The following is a 17,642-nucleotide window of genomic DNA, read 5'->3' as shown; positions in this document are numbered from 1 at the left end:
CACAGCAGCCCAAGGGGTAGGGAACAAGGGCTATAAGACAGCTTTCCCAGCCTCTTACGTGCGGAGAAGGTGCTGCAGTTAAAGCCGCCGCTCTTGTTCCCCATGAGCAAAGCCACACTTCCCCTTTCAGTGGGTCTCACTCTGGCTTTTTCTTTCCTCCACAGGAATAAGGAAATTGTCAAATATCTGCTAAACCAAGGGGCTGATGTCGCTCTTCGTGCAAAAAACGGGTACACGGCCTTTGACCTAGTGATGCTGCTGAGTGATCCTGGTGGGTTGTTTCAGGAAAAGAGTTTTAAACCTGCCAAGTTCTCTGGCTGGGAATTGAGATAATCACCTGTGTTTTAAGCCCTTGCATCTTCAAGGGGGAAGCTACTCTCCAGCCCCAGAGAGCTCACCTCACAGCCTCAGGCAAGTTGTCCTGCCTCCCAAGGAGGGTGGAGCTGGGACCAGGTAGTCCCTGAGGCCTCTCTCCCAGCTCCGGCCTTCTGGGAGTCTCCTGGAGGGAAAGCCAGCAACGTTGTCCACACAGGTCCTAGAATGGTATCCCTGCTTCCCAGCCAGAAATCAAGTGACTCAGAGGGGAAACAGGCGCCTCTGACAAGCCGAATCAGACAAAGCAGTGACCCCCTTGGCTTAATTGTGTGGGTGGAGGCTCCAGGTCAAGGGTCCTTTGCTGGGAGTATGGCCATTCCTGGCCCCCAGCTGATGCCTGCTGCTCCCCTCAGACCCTTCCCCACTGTGACAGGCCCTCCTCTGGGACCTGAGGCTTCCAGTTAGCCAGCTCAAGGGGCAGAGCGTCTCTGTCATCTCTCTTGTGACCCTGGAGTTTCATTCGAGAGAAGGAGAAGCTGGGAGGCCTTCCCAACCCACAGGCTTTGAACCCTGAGCCAGATCCCAGCCTGCTGGCCGTGGGGAGAGGACATTGACCTGTACAGTCCCAAGTGGGGGACTCCTGCTGCCTCTCTTGGCTACAGGGGTGGCAGACCAAGTGCCCTTCCTCACCGCCAGCTTTCCCGCCCTCCCTATACTCGCAGACCCCACGCGGCACAGATACACGCCGCTTCCATTTCATCTTTGCAGAGCGAGTGAGGGAAGCAGAGCTTCACGCCCCCTTGTGGGAGGAGGTGCCTGGGACCTGGCTAGAGAGGTGGGCCCTCCACCCAAGTCCAGTCGTCTTGCTCCTCCCGTGCCTAGAGTTCATGTCACTCAGAATTAGTCTCCCTGGGCTGCATCACACACACGTTTTCCTCTGATAAGCTCGTCTCTTTCCCTGTGTCTCTTCTCCTTCAACCCCACCCCCCTATTCCCTTTCCCAATAAAACAATCTATCCCAATAGACTTTTTTGCCTAGTAGGTTTTCAAATGAAGTTTTTGCCTGAAATTGTCAAAGAAGCTCGTGCTTATTATTGAACACTTGGAGAGAAAAAAAACAATCATCAAGGAAAAAGCATGTTGACAGTTTGTAGTATTTTCTTCTCAATCTTGTTACTTTTTTTAATAGCCTAGTTAAGTTTTAATAACTACTGCTACTTAACCTTTCTTAAGCACTTCCTGTATGTCAGGAGTTCCCTCAGATCCCCCAGGTACCTTTATGTGGTGGGTGCTGAGGTCACCCCTTAACTTCCCTGCAGTTACACGGCTGGGAGAAGCAGAGGCGGAATTCGCGCCTCGGCCATGCTTGCTTAGACACACCGCCCCTCTGCCTTCCTGGTAGGGCAGGGCTTCTGGTGTTTATTCCTGGTTAAGTGGGTTAAGCCCTGCTGGCCTGTCTGCCCCCTTTTGAAGAGCCAGTGGAGAGGCAGGGGAGTAACACGTGCTCCGGAGCCGCGGGGCTGAGTTCTCAGGCTGAGGGGTGTCACCTTGGCCCCCCCCCCCACAGCCCGACAGACATATTTGCAGGTAAAACGCTGCCTTTTGTGTCCATAGACACGGAACTTGTTCGACTGCTGGCATCTGTCTGCATGCAGGTGAATAAAGACAAAGGCCGGCCCAGCCACCCGCCACCCCCACCCTACTCAAAGGTCCGACAGCCCTGGAGTGTCCCCGTGCTGCCTGATGACAAAGGTGGACTTAAGGTTTGCCTTTTCCTGTCTTAAAGGGCTTCAGAGAGCCAGGCCAGTATGGGGGCAGGGGGGCGATGCTTACCTCTTCCTTGTTGCCCAGGGCTGGTTTAGGCCGGGGTGGGGGACCCAGCAGGGACAGGAAGTAAGCTGGAGGTGAGCAATAAGGAATGGTGGGGACCAGGGAAAACTGGGGTGATTGTAAACACTTAGTGGCAGCAGTGGCCACTTTAAGAGTATGTGGGTCCTTGTTGCCACATCTTCTCATTTTTTTAGGAGAAACTAGAAATCCAGATTTTGATGTGGAGACTCAGTTTATAAATGTAGGGAATTAAAAAAATTTTTTTTGCATGATGTAGTACTGAGCTGGCTAAACTTGAGCACCTCTCTTTCCAGGCCATCTGTCAGCGGCCTGTGCTTTAGTGTGGAAAGTATCTGCTGGCTGCACCATTCTAGGCTCTCTCTGTGGGCCACAGGCCCCTGTCAGCTTCTCCCTGGAAACTTTAAAACCAAACTCCGGTTGCTTATTTCTAAACTGCGAGCTGAATATTTCTCTTTGAATTTCTTACCCTCCCAGTCCTGCTCTACTTGTTTGAAATCAAACTTATTTTTCTCCCCGTCCTGGCTGGGGTTCCAGCTCATTCTCAGATCTGCAGACTTGACATTCTGCTCATATTGATCACTCACGCAAGCCCTTGGATTCTTCCTCGCAGTGTTGTTTGCATAGGTCCCTTCATCCCCGCCATCACTGCCATCTCTGAAGGCCTCACAGCCTCCCGTTGGCACTGTGCCGGTGATCTCCTCACTGTGTGGGGTTATAAAGGCACCCTGGGGTGGCGCCTGTCCTCTCTCTAGGTGGGGAGGCATCAGCTATGGGATCACATGGTCAGGCCTTGGTATGGACACCCTGACACCTCTCGCGTTGTTGCTGGAATGAGGGAAGGAGGTTATGCAGTCATAGATGTTTTAAGGTGTTTGGTGTTGCCTCTGTGTCCAGCTGTCTGTCCCTGTTTCACCATAAGACTTTGAGCAAGTCACCACCCCTGGGTCTCCATTATTCAGTCTGTGCAATGAGGAGATTGATTAGAAGAAGGTTAGCCAGTTGGGTTCACTGCCACCTCCAGCCTATTGGAAAGGTCCCCTAAGGGCTTGTCAGGAAGAATCTAGAGAGAACCATGGCTTTGGAGAAAGGGTTCTGTGGTCAGTTGGTAATGCCTGCCATGGGCCAAGGAGACAGGACGGGAAGCAAGTGTGAAGTGTGGTCATTATCCCTGAGCTAAGGGCACTTAGGGCGTGACCTCTGCTCTGCACTCCCTTGGCAGTCCTGGTGGAACCGAATGTCCAATCGGTTTCGGAAGCTCAAACTGATGCAGACCCTGCCCCGTGGGCTGTCCAGCAACCAGCCATTGCCTTTCTGTGATGAAACAGAGCCAGCGCTGGACTCCACAATGAGGGCGGCCCCCCTAGACAAGACCAGCCGCTCTGGGCTCCCCGATGTGACTCCCACGACCAAAGACAATGGTAAGAAAAGTTGCGTGTGTGGCAGCATTTCCGGGATGGTCAAACCCTGGACCTCTTTGCCCTCATCCTCTGCCCTTTGTCCTACTTCCTGGGCTGATGTCAGAGGTGAGATGATGTTGGAATGTGACTCTAGGGTGAAGTGACTGGTCTGGTGAAGAAGAGACTTAGGGATGTAACTGCTGTCGATGTGGTAGAATGCAGAAGCTGGTAGCAAGAGTCCCAGGTCCCTGTCCCACATGCCCTGTTGAGAGACCATTGGTCAGTCACTACCTCTCTCTTGCCTTCAATAGGTGATTTTCCTACCTGCCAAATGTTATTGGTATGGCACTGACAGTGTTTTAAAATAGAGTGAGTTACTGGGGTTGGAGTGAAGGAAGTGAGCTCCCCACCACTGGAGGTATTCAACAGATTGGATGACTTTGCCAGGGCACTGAAGGAGATTCCCACACTGATTGGGAGATCGATTAGATCAGATCCCTTCTAACAGTCAGACTCCCACACCCAGATGAGATTCTTTGGCACCACTGTTTGAGACAGACTATTGAGCTGGGTGTACCACTGTCTGACCCAGCATGACAGTGGTTTATGGAAAAGCTGAAAACAGTCTCTGAGATACCTTTTAAATGCTTTCCTTCTATTCAAATATTGAATACCAATTATTATTAAATATTTAATCACTCAGGAGAGTTGGTTTTCCAGGATGAAGGCCGAGCTGGTCACTCATCCTCGTGCCGTGAACTCATTTCAGGAAACTTCCATTTGTTTCTCAGGTCCTGGGAGCACAAGAGGAGAAAAAGAAGATGTATTATTGACAACCATGGTGAGTGTGGGGCTTTTCTAAAAGCATTTGAGGTCTCTGCCAATTGTTAGTGGATTGATTTATAAGGAGAGATGTGGGCGTTTGTCTTTCTTTGTGGTGGTCACGGATGGGGTCAGTATTGAAGCGTGTAACAAGGGGTACATCTCTGGCACCAAGGAATCAGAGCAGGTGCCAGCCCCAAATTGTGGGTAAGGCTGTACTGGTACTTAGCAACCAGAAGGAAGCCCTGATCACGTTCTCAGGGAAGCAGCACTGAGGACAGGGGCCTTGTAGGGGTAGGAATTGGTTACAGAGAGCCAAGGAGAGAAGAGTCAAAGAGAACAGTGTGTTTCTACCCTGAGAGAAGCCTCAGTTTCCACATCTATAAATTAGAGATGTATCAGGATGAGGTTCAGCTACGAGTAACAGAAAATCCCCAAATACCTGGCATACGTATGATAGTGTCATATTTCTCTCAAGTGAGTGAAGTTCAGAACTGGCCCCCACAGAGTTAGGGACCTAGATTCCTTTTACTTGTTGGTCTCCCAGGTGTCTTCTACTACTGAGGTCATCTCTTGGTCCAAGAGGGCTGCCAGAGCTCTGTCCATTACTGCCTCATTTCAGCCAGTAGGAAAGATGATGGGAAAAGAGGTGACAATGGGCACATGCCAGGTATCTTTAAAGAAGTTTCCTGGAAACTCACACATCACTTTTGCCTACTAATGTAATAGTAATGTAATGTAATAATGGGCCAGAATTTAGTCACATGGTGCATTCATACTGCACAGGAGGCTGAGAAATGAAGTCTTTATTCTGGGCGGTCACGTGCCCATCTAAATATCAGATGTGTCTGCTGACAAAGATGTGGAAGATGTATATTGGGTGATAGCCAGCCTTCTCTGACTTAGGGGATGCTATCCCTCATGGTAATAGTTTTTAAATGAGATTGTCCCCAGGAAATTCTTAACATAGTGCCTCGCCCAGAATGAGCTCTCACTTATCTGCCGTATGACCTTGGACGTGTCACCTCACCTCTCTGGGCTTCATTCCTCTCTCTGAAATGAGTCTCCTGGCTGGAGTTGGACTCAGGTCCCTTTAGCTCTGAGGCCCTAATCTGGAGGCTGGCCAAGAGAGGGCAGTATTGGAGAGGAGGAGAGAGCAGAGGTGCACCCGGGGAAGGACTGAGCTGCCCTAGGACCTGCGGATCCCGCAGTGCAGTAGGTGTGAATTGGTGTCTGTGCACTGTCTGTGGGACTTGTACTGCCTGACACTTGATACTGTTATTAAATAGCAATAATTACTCTCAATATAAAGACAGAAATACTGTTATTGAAATTTTGGAAGATGCAATAAAGTATAAAGAAAAAGAAAATCACCCATGATCACACACCCAGATGTAATCATAATTGACATTTTGTGACATGTATCTTTTGAGTATTTTTCCTAACCAGTTTTCGCATCTATGAATACGATATCGTGTTATATTTAATAAATGAATACTTAACACAGCACTAAGTATGTACCAGCCAAATACTTAGTATTTGCAGCACTTTACCTGTATTCACTCATTTAATATCCCTGACAACCATGCCAGGTCAGGTACTGTTATCATCCTCATGTTGTGCTGAACCTAGAGTGTTAAAATTTTGTCATGACCATCTTTTCTGTATCAGAAACACTCTTTGGCCACATCACATATAACGGCTGGTGCAACAAACATTCCATCATGGGGCCTTATCTCTTCATCCAAGACTGACTTGCTGGACTTTGGGTTTCCTAGTTTTTCATTATTTTAACAGCTCTGATGAAAATCCTTATGTAGATGAGCCTGTTGAGGTCCAGAAGGGGATGGCACTTATTCACGAACTCAGAAAAGCAGGACAGAGCCAGGTGGGAAACTCAGGATGGAATTCCTCCAGGCTTGGAGCTCTCCTGTCCCGCCTCCTCGTGCCCAGTAGAGGGCACCAGCGTGCCCGCCTGCACCCTGGCAGATGGAGGAGGGCCAGGGTGCTCTGCTGAGTGGGCGTTTGCAGCCATCCTTGTGGAGATGCCCGCCTGCCCGGCTCCTGAGGCAGGGTTAGCTGTGGGATGCCCTTCCCTGCAAGGCACCATCTGGCACCAAGTTCAGTGTCTTTTCTTAATTAAAGTTAGCATGGACTGTGTGAAAGCTTTTCCTTGACGATCCACCAGTCATCATTGTGTAGATTTTATACTGACCCCAAATCACATTTTCAAAACTTAAAATTAAATTGCAGTTAAAAATGTCAGCAGTGGGAGGTGTGACTGGAATAGGAAGGATGTGGTGGGAAGGGGGAGGGAGGGTTTTCTGGGCTCAGAGGGAGCCAGCCCAGGCCTTCTGGTGCCTTTGTCCCCTGCCCTTCCTCCTGAAACCCCCGACTCTGGTCTCACAGGTCTCCTTGTTATTCTGCACACTGGTCCTGCTCTTCTTGTCTCCAGGCCTTTCCACGTTCTGTTCCCTTGTCTGCAGTGCCCTTTCCCCCATCCTCTCCGGGCCGGCTTGCATTGGCCTTTGGGCTCAGCTCAGGTGCCCCTCCCCTCTGCTCCCCCATCACAGGACACCCAACATCTCTGAGCTTCTCTGTGGCTCCACACCCTGCCCCTGCCTCTGTTCTAGTCTTGTCCCTGTGGACAGATCCAAGAGAGGCTGGGACTTGGAACAGAGCAGACGTGGGTATTGCTAGGTTGCTGGGAGGAGAGCTGAGGACACCACGTGGGTTGTGAGAGGGGCGGGGGTAGGTGGCGGTGCTGTTCTCTGAGAAGCAGGGGAAACCCAGAGTCTTCCTCTCAGAGCCAGGAGCCCACCTGGCTTGCCTAACCCACAGCCTGTCTTTTTCAGCTTCGGAATGGAGCCCCCTTCACCAGACTACCGAGCGACAAGCTGAAGGCAGTCATCCCCCCTTTCTTACCCCCTTCCAGCTTTGAGCTGTGGAGCTCGGAACGGTCCCGAACATGTCACAACGGGAGGGCAGACCCCATGAAGACTGTGCTGCCCCAGAGAGCCAGCAGGGGTCACCCCGTGGGCAGCGGGAGCACAGACGCAGTAAGTCGTCTGCTGACACCCTTTGACACGTCACTTACTGCTCACTGACGTTGTGATGTGTTGCAGGCGGAAGGGACCTCAGACCCACTAATCCAGAGGGGTTGAAGCTTTTTATTTTCTTTTAAATGAGTGAAATCCTTTTGTCTAATGAAACCCTACAAAGGAACTTAATATGTAAGCAGATTAAAATGTTGGAGTGAGTGGAGTGAAATGGGAGCCCCGCTCTCTGGAACCCTGGAGCTCCAAGGAACACAGTTTGAAGACCTGATCTAACCCACCCTTCCCTTTAGTAGATGAGGAAACTGGGACCCAGAGAAGGGAAGTCACTTGCTGAAGGTCACCCAGCTGCATGGGGGCTAGGATGCTGGGACCAGATACCAGGTTCTTGGCCTCTAATCAAGTTCCATACTTACTACATTAGTACATAGGTCTGGGACAAAGTGCAAACACTGGGAGCAGCTGAGTGTGCTTCTGGTGTTCTCTTGCACACAGAAAGAGTATGACTTCTGTCCTTTTGGTCACAGTGGTTTCTGACCTGGTGGCCCTCAGTGTGTCTCTGTAATGAACTGAGGTAGTCCCTCTCCAGGTGGGAGCTGATCTCTATATATGTAGACTGTCGTCACTGTGGATACAGTAGGTGTGGACAGGGATTTAGGACCTGCCCTGCCGCTATGTGTTGAACAACTGGAGAAATTCAGGCCCCCGTCTCTGTCTGTGAGATGGATTGATTTCCGGAGCTTGCTGCTGCTTCCCTGGACGTCGTAATACTAAGTCACTAGTGGGAGACCAGGGGCCTGGCGCCTGGAGGTGTTCAAAATGGACAGAGTGGGATTATGTTAGTTCCCCATGTGGAAGGAGGTGGGTGACCGATGGGAAACGGTGTCACAGAGGCTCAGCTTGAGCTAATGGCTGGTCAGGTTGTCAGTGGATAGACGTGAACTTCCAGCCCACCGGAGCCCTAGCAGGCAGAGCACCAGTCGGCAGGGATGTGCTGGTGGATGCAAGCATCAGCCAGGATGGGCCAGCCGAACTCCAGGTCCCTCCCCACTGTGATCTGTGCATCCAAAGGAGTGAGCAGCAGACCCTAACTGCGATATCCGCCTTATTCTTGCAGACTCCCATCAGGCCGGTTAAGTTCCCATCTCTCTCCAGAAGCCCAGCCTCTCCTGCCAATTCTGGAAACTTCAATCACTCGCCTCATTCCTCCAGTGGCTCCAGTGGGGTAGGGGGCATGAGCAGGCACGGCGGGGAGCTGCACAACCGCTCAGGTGGGGACCTGGGGACCAGGCAGGCCACTCTGGGGAAGTGGGAAGATTCCTTGGGGTTGAGAGTGTGAACCGCCCCCTGTGCTTGCTCTGGGGACAGCCCTAGAAAGGCCCGCACAACTCTGTCTTTCTCCTCCATGTGCCTAAGGCAATCTTCAGTGAATCCACAATTCAGAGTTTCTTTTATGCATTTTCTTAGGGTGGGAGAGAGGGGAGTGGGAAGGCGAGAAATAGTCTATAATGCTTTATTTCCTTGGAAAATTTTACAAGAAACTAAGAGAAATGCATGGGGTTTTTTTTGGTATTTAAAATCCTTGAAGGTTAAACCTTAGATATCTTTTCATCCTTATCCTTCATTGAACAGATGAGATAACAAGCTCAGAGTGGGTGACAGATTAGCCCAGGGACACATAGCAAGTAGGGGACAATTAAGACTCAAAGTTGATTGCGCTACAGATATTTTGGGCTTTTGGCATGCTTTCTCTTTTTTAAATTTTAATTTTTTTCACATCATTACATTTATTTACCATATTCTTTCAGCAAACATTTGTTGACCACTTATTATATGTGAGGCAACGCCTAGGCAATAGAGTACTTAGCAGTAAAAAATTCAAAATCAGTTCTCTAGGAAGTTTTATTCTGATGTTAACAGATAGTTTTTAAAAAAAAATCTAACAATAGTAAATACTGTTTAAAAAAATGAAACAGAATATGGGAATAGGTAATGAGGCTGGTTACAGGACACTTTCTAGTCCTCCCCAAAGGCCACCAGGATTAACTAAAGCCAGTTTTGCAGGAAGGAAACCTGCTTTATGCCATTTCATAAGGAATGCATGCTTCAATTGGAAAACTTGAAGACTAGATAAAGCAAAAGAACAAAAGGAGAGAGAGAGGGAGAGGAAGAAGAAGAAGAATCTCACCTACTGGGATCATCATTAACATTTTGGTGTATGTCTTTGCAAGGTGCTTTATGCATATTTATGAAAGCAGAATAATAATTTATTGAGCACTGAGCTTGTTCCCTTTAAGTGGATTGTCTCATTCAGTCCTCCAACAACCTGTGAGGGTATCCTCTCCACTTTACAGAGTCGGGAACTGCACTCAGAGAAGTTAAATAACTCGCCCAGGGTCACATTGCTGTGAAGTAGCAGAGCCAGGACCTGAACGCAGGCAGGCCGACTTCTGAGTGGAGTCTGACCTGTAACCTTTTTCCTCTTTCCACCCGTTACTATGTTGTAAACACCTTTTCTGTGTCAATCAATACACATATGTCTATAGTGTCTTTTAAATAACCAAACAGCCTTCCACTCATATGAGATATCACAGTTTTAATTAACCAGCTCCCTCTTGTTGAGCTCTGAGGCTGTTCTCGATTTTCGCCCTTATAGGTCCCACTCTAAGTAATGGCTTCATACCTCTGTGTTGCATGCTTGTTTAATGATTTGCTTAATGTAAGTTCCCTTGACTCAGGGTGGTGGGGTCAATGGGTTTGCCTGTTTTTGAGGCTTTACATTTTGCCCTCTGGAGCGGCTCTGTTTATACATGTAAAATACTCACAGCAGTGCCTGGCCCCTAGTAAGTGCTCTATAAATGTTAGTTATCAGTGTTCTTCCTCTAGCATGCTCCCTCACCCTAGATATTATCACTTTCCCTTTTTCCTTCATTATAATTCAAGGTTGCTAGTAGGTTTGGGGAAACAGGGAGGGGGACCTGGCAATCAGGATTCAATCAGGGAAGCTGACCCCCTGAGCATTACGGAGTGAGGAGGTTATTGATATGGCTGTGGGAGTAGCTGGGGATGTTGAGATCCAGGAGGCTGGATGATGACGGAGGAGCCCTGGCATGGCCGCATGTGCAGCTGCTGGAAGGTGTTACAGAGGGGCTGCTGTGGGAATGCAGGGCAGGGAGTGGCGTCTGTGCCTGCTGGGGGCTGACTGAGCTGGCTGTGCCCTGGGGGAAAGTGAGGACAAACAGATCTTGCCTGCATAGCATCTCACCACCTCTTACAATGACGCCTTTGGAGCCTGATGGCCATCCACCTGCCAGTTCTGATGCACAGTCCTTCTGTGGTCAGCCCTGATGCACAGCCACATGGGGAGGGGTCTGGAAAATGTGGTTCCGGCTCAGCCAGGTTGACACCCGATGTCCACCACCCGTGCTGCCGTGCTCTGGACCCAGGGCAGTCATTCCTATTCCTGTTTCCTCAGGTGGCAGCATAGACAGTGTCCTGTCCCAGATCGCCGCCCAGAGGAAGAAAGCAGCTGGGTTATCCGAGCAGAAGCCCAGCCACCGGTCAAGTCCTGTTGGGCCAGCGCCCGGCTCTAGCCCGTCTGAGCTCCCGGTCTCCCCTGCAGGCAGCGGTGTTCCTGGTGGCAAGGTGCTTGTTCTGTTTCTGTCTCCTCCTGTGATGCACAGATTCTGTCCTAACACAGCCCGTGTGCTGGGGGGTATGGGGGGTGCCACTGTCCTGGGACTGAACTAAACTGACCCCTTCCAGCCAGCCAGTCGTGGGCTTTCTAAGAAGGGCCATTGTGGATTTCACACTCTGTGCCCTCAGTCTCCTGCACATGTGTGTTTACCTCCTGTCTGATCTCCAGGGCACCTGAGGTGGGAGGGGCACCGAGGTGCGGGGTGAGCACCAGGCTCCTGCAGCCCTGCGCTGGTCATCCAGCCTCACATTGCACATGGTTTTTTCCATTGATTTATAGCAAAAGGGTTCAGGAGGTACTGCCTAGGTTCAAATCTCAGCCTCACACTTTAGCATTTAGAGTGGGGCCTGGTTCAATGATCACTTGATACTGTTAACATAATAATATGCTGTAACCTTGGGGAGCTGCTTAAAAAATCAGGTTTCTGGGTTCCATGCAGCATAACTGAATGAGACTCTCAAGGTAGGGTCTGGGGAATCTGTTTTTCCCCCTGAAGAGTGTTGCAGCCAGCCCAGCCCAGGTTCTTAGAAACCATCACCCTAAATCAAAAGCTACAGCAGTGGGCTTTCTGTCAAAGGCTCCAACAGCAAAATGGAGACATGAAGTGCTTTTCAGAGACTCCCTTAGGAAAAATTAGAAATTAGTCTTCAAAATATGAGCATTCTGAATATGGTTTTTGTACTTTGCTTAAAACAAACACCACTGCAATGGTGGAATATTCATAAGGCATGGCTTCTGACATGAACTGTGCCTTAGGAGACACAGAATTGGGGGGGGGGGGGTCAGAGTGGGCATCAACATTTCCCACATCCTGGGAAGCCCAAAGGCCCACTGGGTATTTCAGCTTTCTAGTCCCACCCTAAAGCACAGTGGTTTAAAACAAAAAGTATTTCTTTTGCTTGTAAATCTATGGCTGGGCAGTTTAGTCTGGACTTAGCTAGACAATTCTTCTGGTCTAGGGGGATCTCATAAATGTTTGACTGTCAGCTGGGGTCAAACTGGGCCATGTGTGTCCACATCAAGCTGGGACATGTTCTCATGGCAACAGCCGAAGGCATAAATTGAAATCCAATCAAGTTGTTTAAGTAAGTCATCACACCCACTGCAGGAGATCACACAGAATTACATACCAAAGGATATGGATCCAGGGACGGGTGGAGATGATGCCATTATATGATCAGTCTGCCACACTGGGGACATGGGGAATAGTTCAAATATTTCAGAGCATCCTAATCTTATATTTAACCTGCTCCCTTCCCAATAATGCTGCCCACAAGGTTCAGAGTATTATGTTTCTTTACTCTTGGCTGCAATAGATCTGTTTTGTAAAGATATACTAATTATCTCCTGCTTAATCAGAAGCTTAATTATGGAATGTCTTTCTTTATAGAAAAAGCAGGAGGAAGAATTCTTAAATAATGTAGGCAGCTTATTGACAAAGTCCTTCAAAACCTAAGAAAAGGACTTCTTTTTCCACTCTAGGATGTAGTTAGCTAAAAGGAGCATTAAAGGCTTAGCAGAAGGAAATGTGTACCCACTTCCATGCATAAAAATTACTTATCTTGGTCTCTCCTATATGAAATGTCCAAGTTTTAGCATAAATTACAAGACTTGCAAAAAGGCAAGAAACATCACACTCCCAAGAAACAAGGCAATCATCAGAATCTGATGTAGATGTGAAATAGGCGTTGGAATTATGTGACAGGTAATTTAAGAGAACTACAGTTAATATGTTATAGGCTCTAATGGAAAATTTGAACAACATGCAACATCATATGAGTAACTATTTCAGCAGAGAAATGGAAATTATAAGAAAGAATCAAATGGAAATGCTCAAATTAAAAAGACTATGTAACAAAGATCAGGAATGCCTTTGATGGGCTCCTCAGTAAACTGAACACAGCCAAGGAAAGAATCAGTGAATCTGAAGATAGGGCAATGGAAATTACCCAAACTGAAACAAAAAGTAAAAAAGAAGTTAAAGCAAAAACAAAACCAGCGTACCCCAAAATGCTGAGAGACTATTAGATGCTCTCACACACAGGTAATTGGAATCTCTAAAGAAAGAGAGAAAGAGAGACAGAATGGTGGGGCAGAAGGAGTATATATAAATGCAAAATATGTATATTTTTAACAGCCAAGAATTTCCCCAAATTAATGACAGATGCCAAACCGCAGATCCAGGAAATTTAGAGAACACTGAATAGGGTAAATACCCAAAAGAACACACCTTAGTTGTACATACTGAACTACTAAAAATAAGACAAAGAGAAAATCTTGAGAGCAGTCAGAGAAAAAAGAAATTACATACAGAGGAACAACAACAACAAAAAAGAATTGCAGCAGACTTCTTGTAAGAAATTATGTAAATCAAAGACAGCAGAGTGATGTCTTTAAAGTGCTAAAAGGAAAAAACAGTCATCTTGTCTCATAAAATGAGTTGGGAAGTATTATTCTATTTTTCTGGAAGAGATTTTGTAGAATTGGTAATACTTTTTCCCTAACTGTTAGATAAAATTTTAAGATTTGCCAGTGAAACTGTCGGGGCCTGACATGTTCTTTTCTTGAAAATTTTAAATTACAAAATAAAATTTTTAATAAGTATAAGATTATTCAGGTTACCTATTTCTTCTTGAGTGAGTTTTGCATTTTGTATCTTCAAAAAATTATTCTTTTTCATCTTAGTTGTTGAATTTATGGACATAGAATTGTTAGTGTTCCTTTATTAATAATTTTAATGTCTGGAGCCAGTAGGAATGTCTACTTTTTCATTCCTGATATTGGTCATTTGTGACTTCTCTCTTTTTTCTCTTGGTCAGTCTAGGTAGAATTTTATTAATCATATTGATGTTTTCAAAGAAACAACTTTGGTTTTATTGACTTTTCTCTATTTTTATATTTTCAGTTTCATTGATCTATGGCCTTATCTGTAATTTCCTTTCCTCTACTTGCTTGGAGTTTTACTTGTCCTCTAGTTTCTTACGGTGGAAGCTTAGATTACTGTTTAGAGATCTGTTCTACGTGAGCACGTTAATGCTGTAATTTTAACTCTACATACTGCTTTGCCTGCATCCTGCAAATTTTGATATATTTTAATTTTAATTCACTTTAAAATATTTTTTTCATTTCTTTTGAGACTTCCTCTTTGGCCCAAAGATTATTTAGATTATTTTGCTTATTGTTTATTTTGCAATCATTTCTTGTTTTTCCAGAAATCTTTGTTACTGATATCTAGTTTAATGCTAGTTTATTTCTGTTCCTTTAAATGTGTTGAGGTCTGTTTTATGCTCTAGAATGCGTGCTAGCTTGGTGAATCTCCCATATGCACTTGAAAAGAAAGTGTATTTTGTTTTGGTGGTGGAAGTGGGCAAGTTCTATTAATGTCAGTTAGGTCTGTTTGGTTTATAGGTTGTTCAAGTCTTTACACATGTACTGATTTTCTGTCTACTTGTTCTGTCAGTTACTAAGAGAGGAATATTGGTCTCTGTCTATAGCTGTGGATTGTTCCATTTCTCCTTTCAGTTTTATCAGTTTTTGCCTCATGTATTTTAAAGCTCTATACACATTGAGGATTGCTATGTCTTCTTGGAGAATTGACCTCTATAGCATTATGCAGAGTCCCTCTTTCCCCTTGAGATAGGAAACAAGGATATGTTTTCAAGAGATTACAGGAAAAGAAAATGCCAGACCAATAGCCCTCATGAACAGAAGTGTAAAAATCCTCCACAAAACATTAGCAGATCTAATCCAGTGATAAAGTAAAAGGATAATACATTCTGACCAAGTGGAGTTTATCCCAGGAATGCAAATCTAGTTCAACATTAGAAAATCAATCAATTTAATTCACCATATTAACAGATTAAAGAATAAAATGCAGAAAAAGCACTTGGCAAAATTAAAGCTCCATTGGTGACCAGAACTCTTGGCAAACTAAGAATTGAAGAGAACTTCCTGGACCTCATATAAAATACCTATCATACTTGATGGTGAAAGACTGAGTGCTTTTCCCCTAAGATCAGGAGCAAGGATGTTGTCTCTTACATCCAAGTCTTTCACTTTGTACCAAAAACTATAGCTAGTGTAATAAGGTCTGAAAGAAACAAAAGGTACACAGGTTAGAAAGGAAGAGATAAAGCTATCTCTATTTTTAGATGACATGATGGTCTGCTTAGAAAACTCAAAAAAAAAACCCCAAAATCTACACTACTATTCCTAGGACTAGTAAGTGAATTCAGCAGGATCTGAGGATACAAAGTCAATATACAAAAGTCAATTGTATTTCTATATACTAGCAATGAACAATTAGACTTTTTACATTTGAAATTTAAAATGTATCATTTATAATACATTTGAAATGTATTATATGAAAATGTATTATGAGAATGAAAGATTAGGTATGAATCTAATGAAGTATGTGCAGAATCCATAGGTTGAAAACCACAAGACATTGATAAATCAAAGAAGCTTAAATAAGTGGAAAGATGGAAGGCTCAACATTGTTAAGATATCCATTTTCTGCAGTCTGATCTATAGATTCAGTGTAGTCCCAATTAAAATCCCAGCTAGCTCTTTTTTGTAGAGATCTAGAGAATGATTCTGAAATGTATAATAAGATGCAAAAAACCGTAATAGGCAAAAGAATTATGAAAAAGAGAATCACTACCTAGTTTCAAGACTTCCTGTAAAACTACAGTATGGTATTCGGGAAGGACAGACACATAGGTCAATGGAACAGAATAGAGAGGCCAAAAATAGACCCACACAAGAATAGTCAACTTTTTTTTTTCTTACAAAGGCATGAAAGCAATTCAACAAAGAAAGGATAGTCTTTTCAACAAATAGTGCTGGAACAATTGAATATGCAGAAAAATGAACCTCCGCATATATATCACAGCTAATACAAAGATTAATTCAAAATGGATTACAGACTGAAATAAAAAATGAAAAACTGTAAAACTTCTAGGGGAAAATCTGTGTGACTTCAGATTTGGCAAGGAAGTTTAAGATACAGTACCAAAGGCATGATCCATGAAAAGAAAAAAAAAGTTAAATTGGGTTTTATCAAAATTCAGATCTTTTGCCCTGCAAGAGATAGCATTAAAAGAATAAAAAGTCAAGCCACAGACCAGACAAAATACTTGCAAATCATGTATCTTATAGAAGTCTTGTATCCAGTAAAAAGAACTCTCAAAACTCAATAATAAGAAAACAACCAACAAATTTAAAAATGGGCAAAATATCTGTATAGATGCTTCATCAAAGAAGATATACAGATGGCAAATAAACATATTAAAACATGTTCAACATCATTAATGATTAGGGACATGCTACTTAAAACCACAATGAGACAGCACTAATACACCTATTATTAGACTGCCTGAAAGTAAAAAAAAGATTAAGTTACAAGTGCTATGAGAATGTGGAGCTACTGGAATTTTCATTCCTTGCTGGTGGGAATGTGAAAATGATGCAGCCACCTTGAAAAAGTTTGGCAGTTTCTTATAAAACTACATATACACTTAGCATATGACCTGGCTATCTCCCTCCTAGATATTTACCCAAATGAATTTTTAAAAACTTAGGTTTATGCAAAAATCAGTTTGTGAATGTCTATAGCAGTTTTTCCTTAATACCCCAAACTGGAAACAGCTCATAACAGGTAAATTTGTAAACTAACTGTGGTAACATCCATGCAATGAAATACTACTCAGCAGGCTGGAAAAGGACACACTATTGATACATGCAATAACTTAAATGGATCTTAGAGGCATTATGCTGAGCCAGGCCAAAAAAAAAATGTGTACATATTTGATTTCATTTAGATGGCCTTCTGCAAAAGGCAGAACTGTAGGAATGAGAAGCAGATCTGTTATTTCCATGGGTTGGGATCGGGGGAGGGATTGATGAGAAGGAACAGCACTAGGAACTGGGGGGATGATGAAGCTGTTCTGTGTGGTATTCTGTTGGTTGATACACAACTCTGCTTATTTATCAAAACCTGTAGAACCTGTACACAACAGTTATTTTTACTGTATGCAAACTTTAAAAATCAACTGGGAACTAAGGATGGTATGCAGACTCTGACAACAAATCTAGCTGTATTACAAGTGAATGACATAACCACACTGTAGGAGGTGGGGGAAAATGTATATCAAGTAGATACTGTAAGGCTAAAGCAAAGACAAAAAGAACGGTACACAAGCACTGCACTCTAGTTGACAATTTTTTTTCTTGCAGGGGTATAGGCTAGCAGATCTGAAGCCTCTTTACATATGTATACTTTTTGCACACATATATATTATACTAGGGTTGAACAAATAAGTAAATATTTTATAAATAATGAGCCCAGGTTTTAAATGGCAAAGTCATGAAAGATAAGGCAAGACCGAGGGGTTGTCGCAGACTAGAGGAGACTGAGGAGACATGAAAAGTCAATGCAGCAAGGATCCTGGGCCAGAATAAGAACATCAGTGGAACAACCAGTGATACTTGAGTACAGTCTGT

At 45.0% G+C, this 17,642-nt stretch overlaps 1 protein-coding gene across 4 annotated transcripts in view; it reads left to right on the top strand.

Annotated features, from left to right (window-relative positions):
• ANKS6 (ankyrin repeat and sterile alpha motif domain containing 6) overlaps nucleotides 1-17,642 on the top strand; it is a 52,326-nt gene that overhangs the window by 14,799 nt on the left and 19,885 nt on the right. For all 4 annotated transcript variants that reach the window (XM_032478060.1, XM_032478059.1, XM_032478058.1 and 1 more), the window contains 7 exons: nucleotides 165-271; nucleotides 1,930-2,078; nucleotides 3,386-3,584; nucleotides 4,355-4,404; nucleotides 7,241-7,444; nucleotides 8,559-8,712; nucleotides 10,917-11,086. In XM_032478060.1, the coding sequence (XP_032333951.1) occupies nucleotides 165-271; nucleotides 1,930-2,078; nucleotides 3,386-3,584; nucleotides 4,355-4,404; nucleotides 7,241-7,444; nucleotides 8,559-8,712; nucleotides 10,917-11,086 (1,033 nt within the window). The remainder of the gene's footprint in view (nucleotides 1-164; nucleotides 272-1,929; nucleotides 2,079-3,385; nucleotides 3,585-4,354; nucleotides 4,405-7,240; nucleotides 7,445-8,558; nucleotides 8,713-10,916; nucleotides 11,087-17,642) is intronic.

This window comes from Camelus ferus, chromosome 4, assembly GCF_009834535.1.
Source record: "Camelus ferus isolate YT-003-E chromosome 4, BCGSAC_Cfer_1.0, whole genome shotgun sequence".
Taxonomy (NCBI): domain Eukaryota; kingdom Metazoa; phylum Chordata; class Mammalia; order Artiodactyla; family Camelidae; genus Camelus; species Camelus ferus.
The sequence above is the reverse complement of the archived record's forward strand: the minus strand, read 5'-3'. Positions and strand labels throughout refer to the sequence as shown.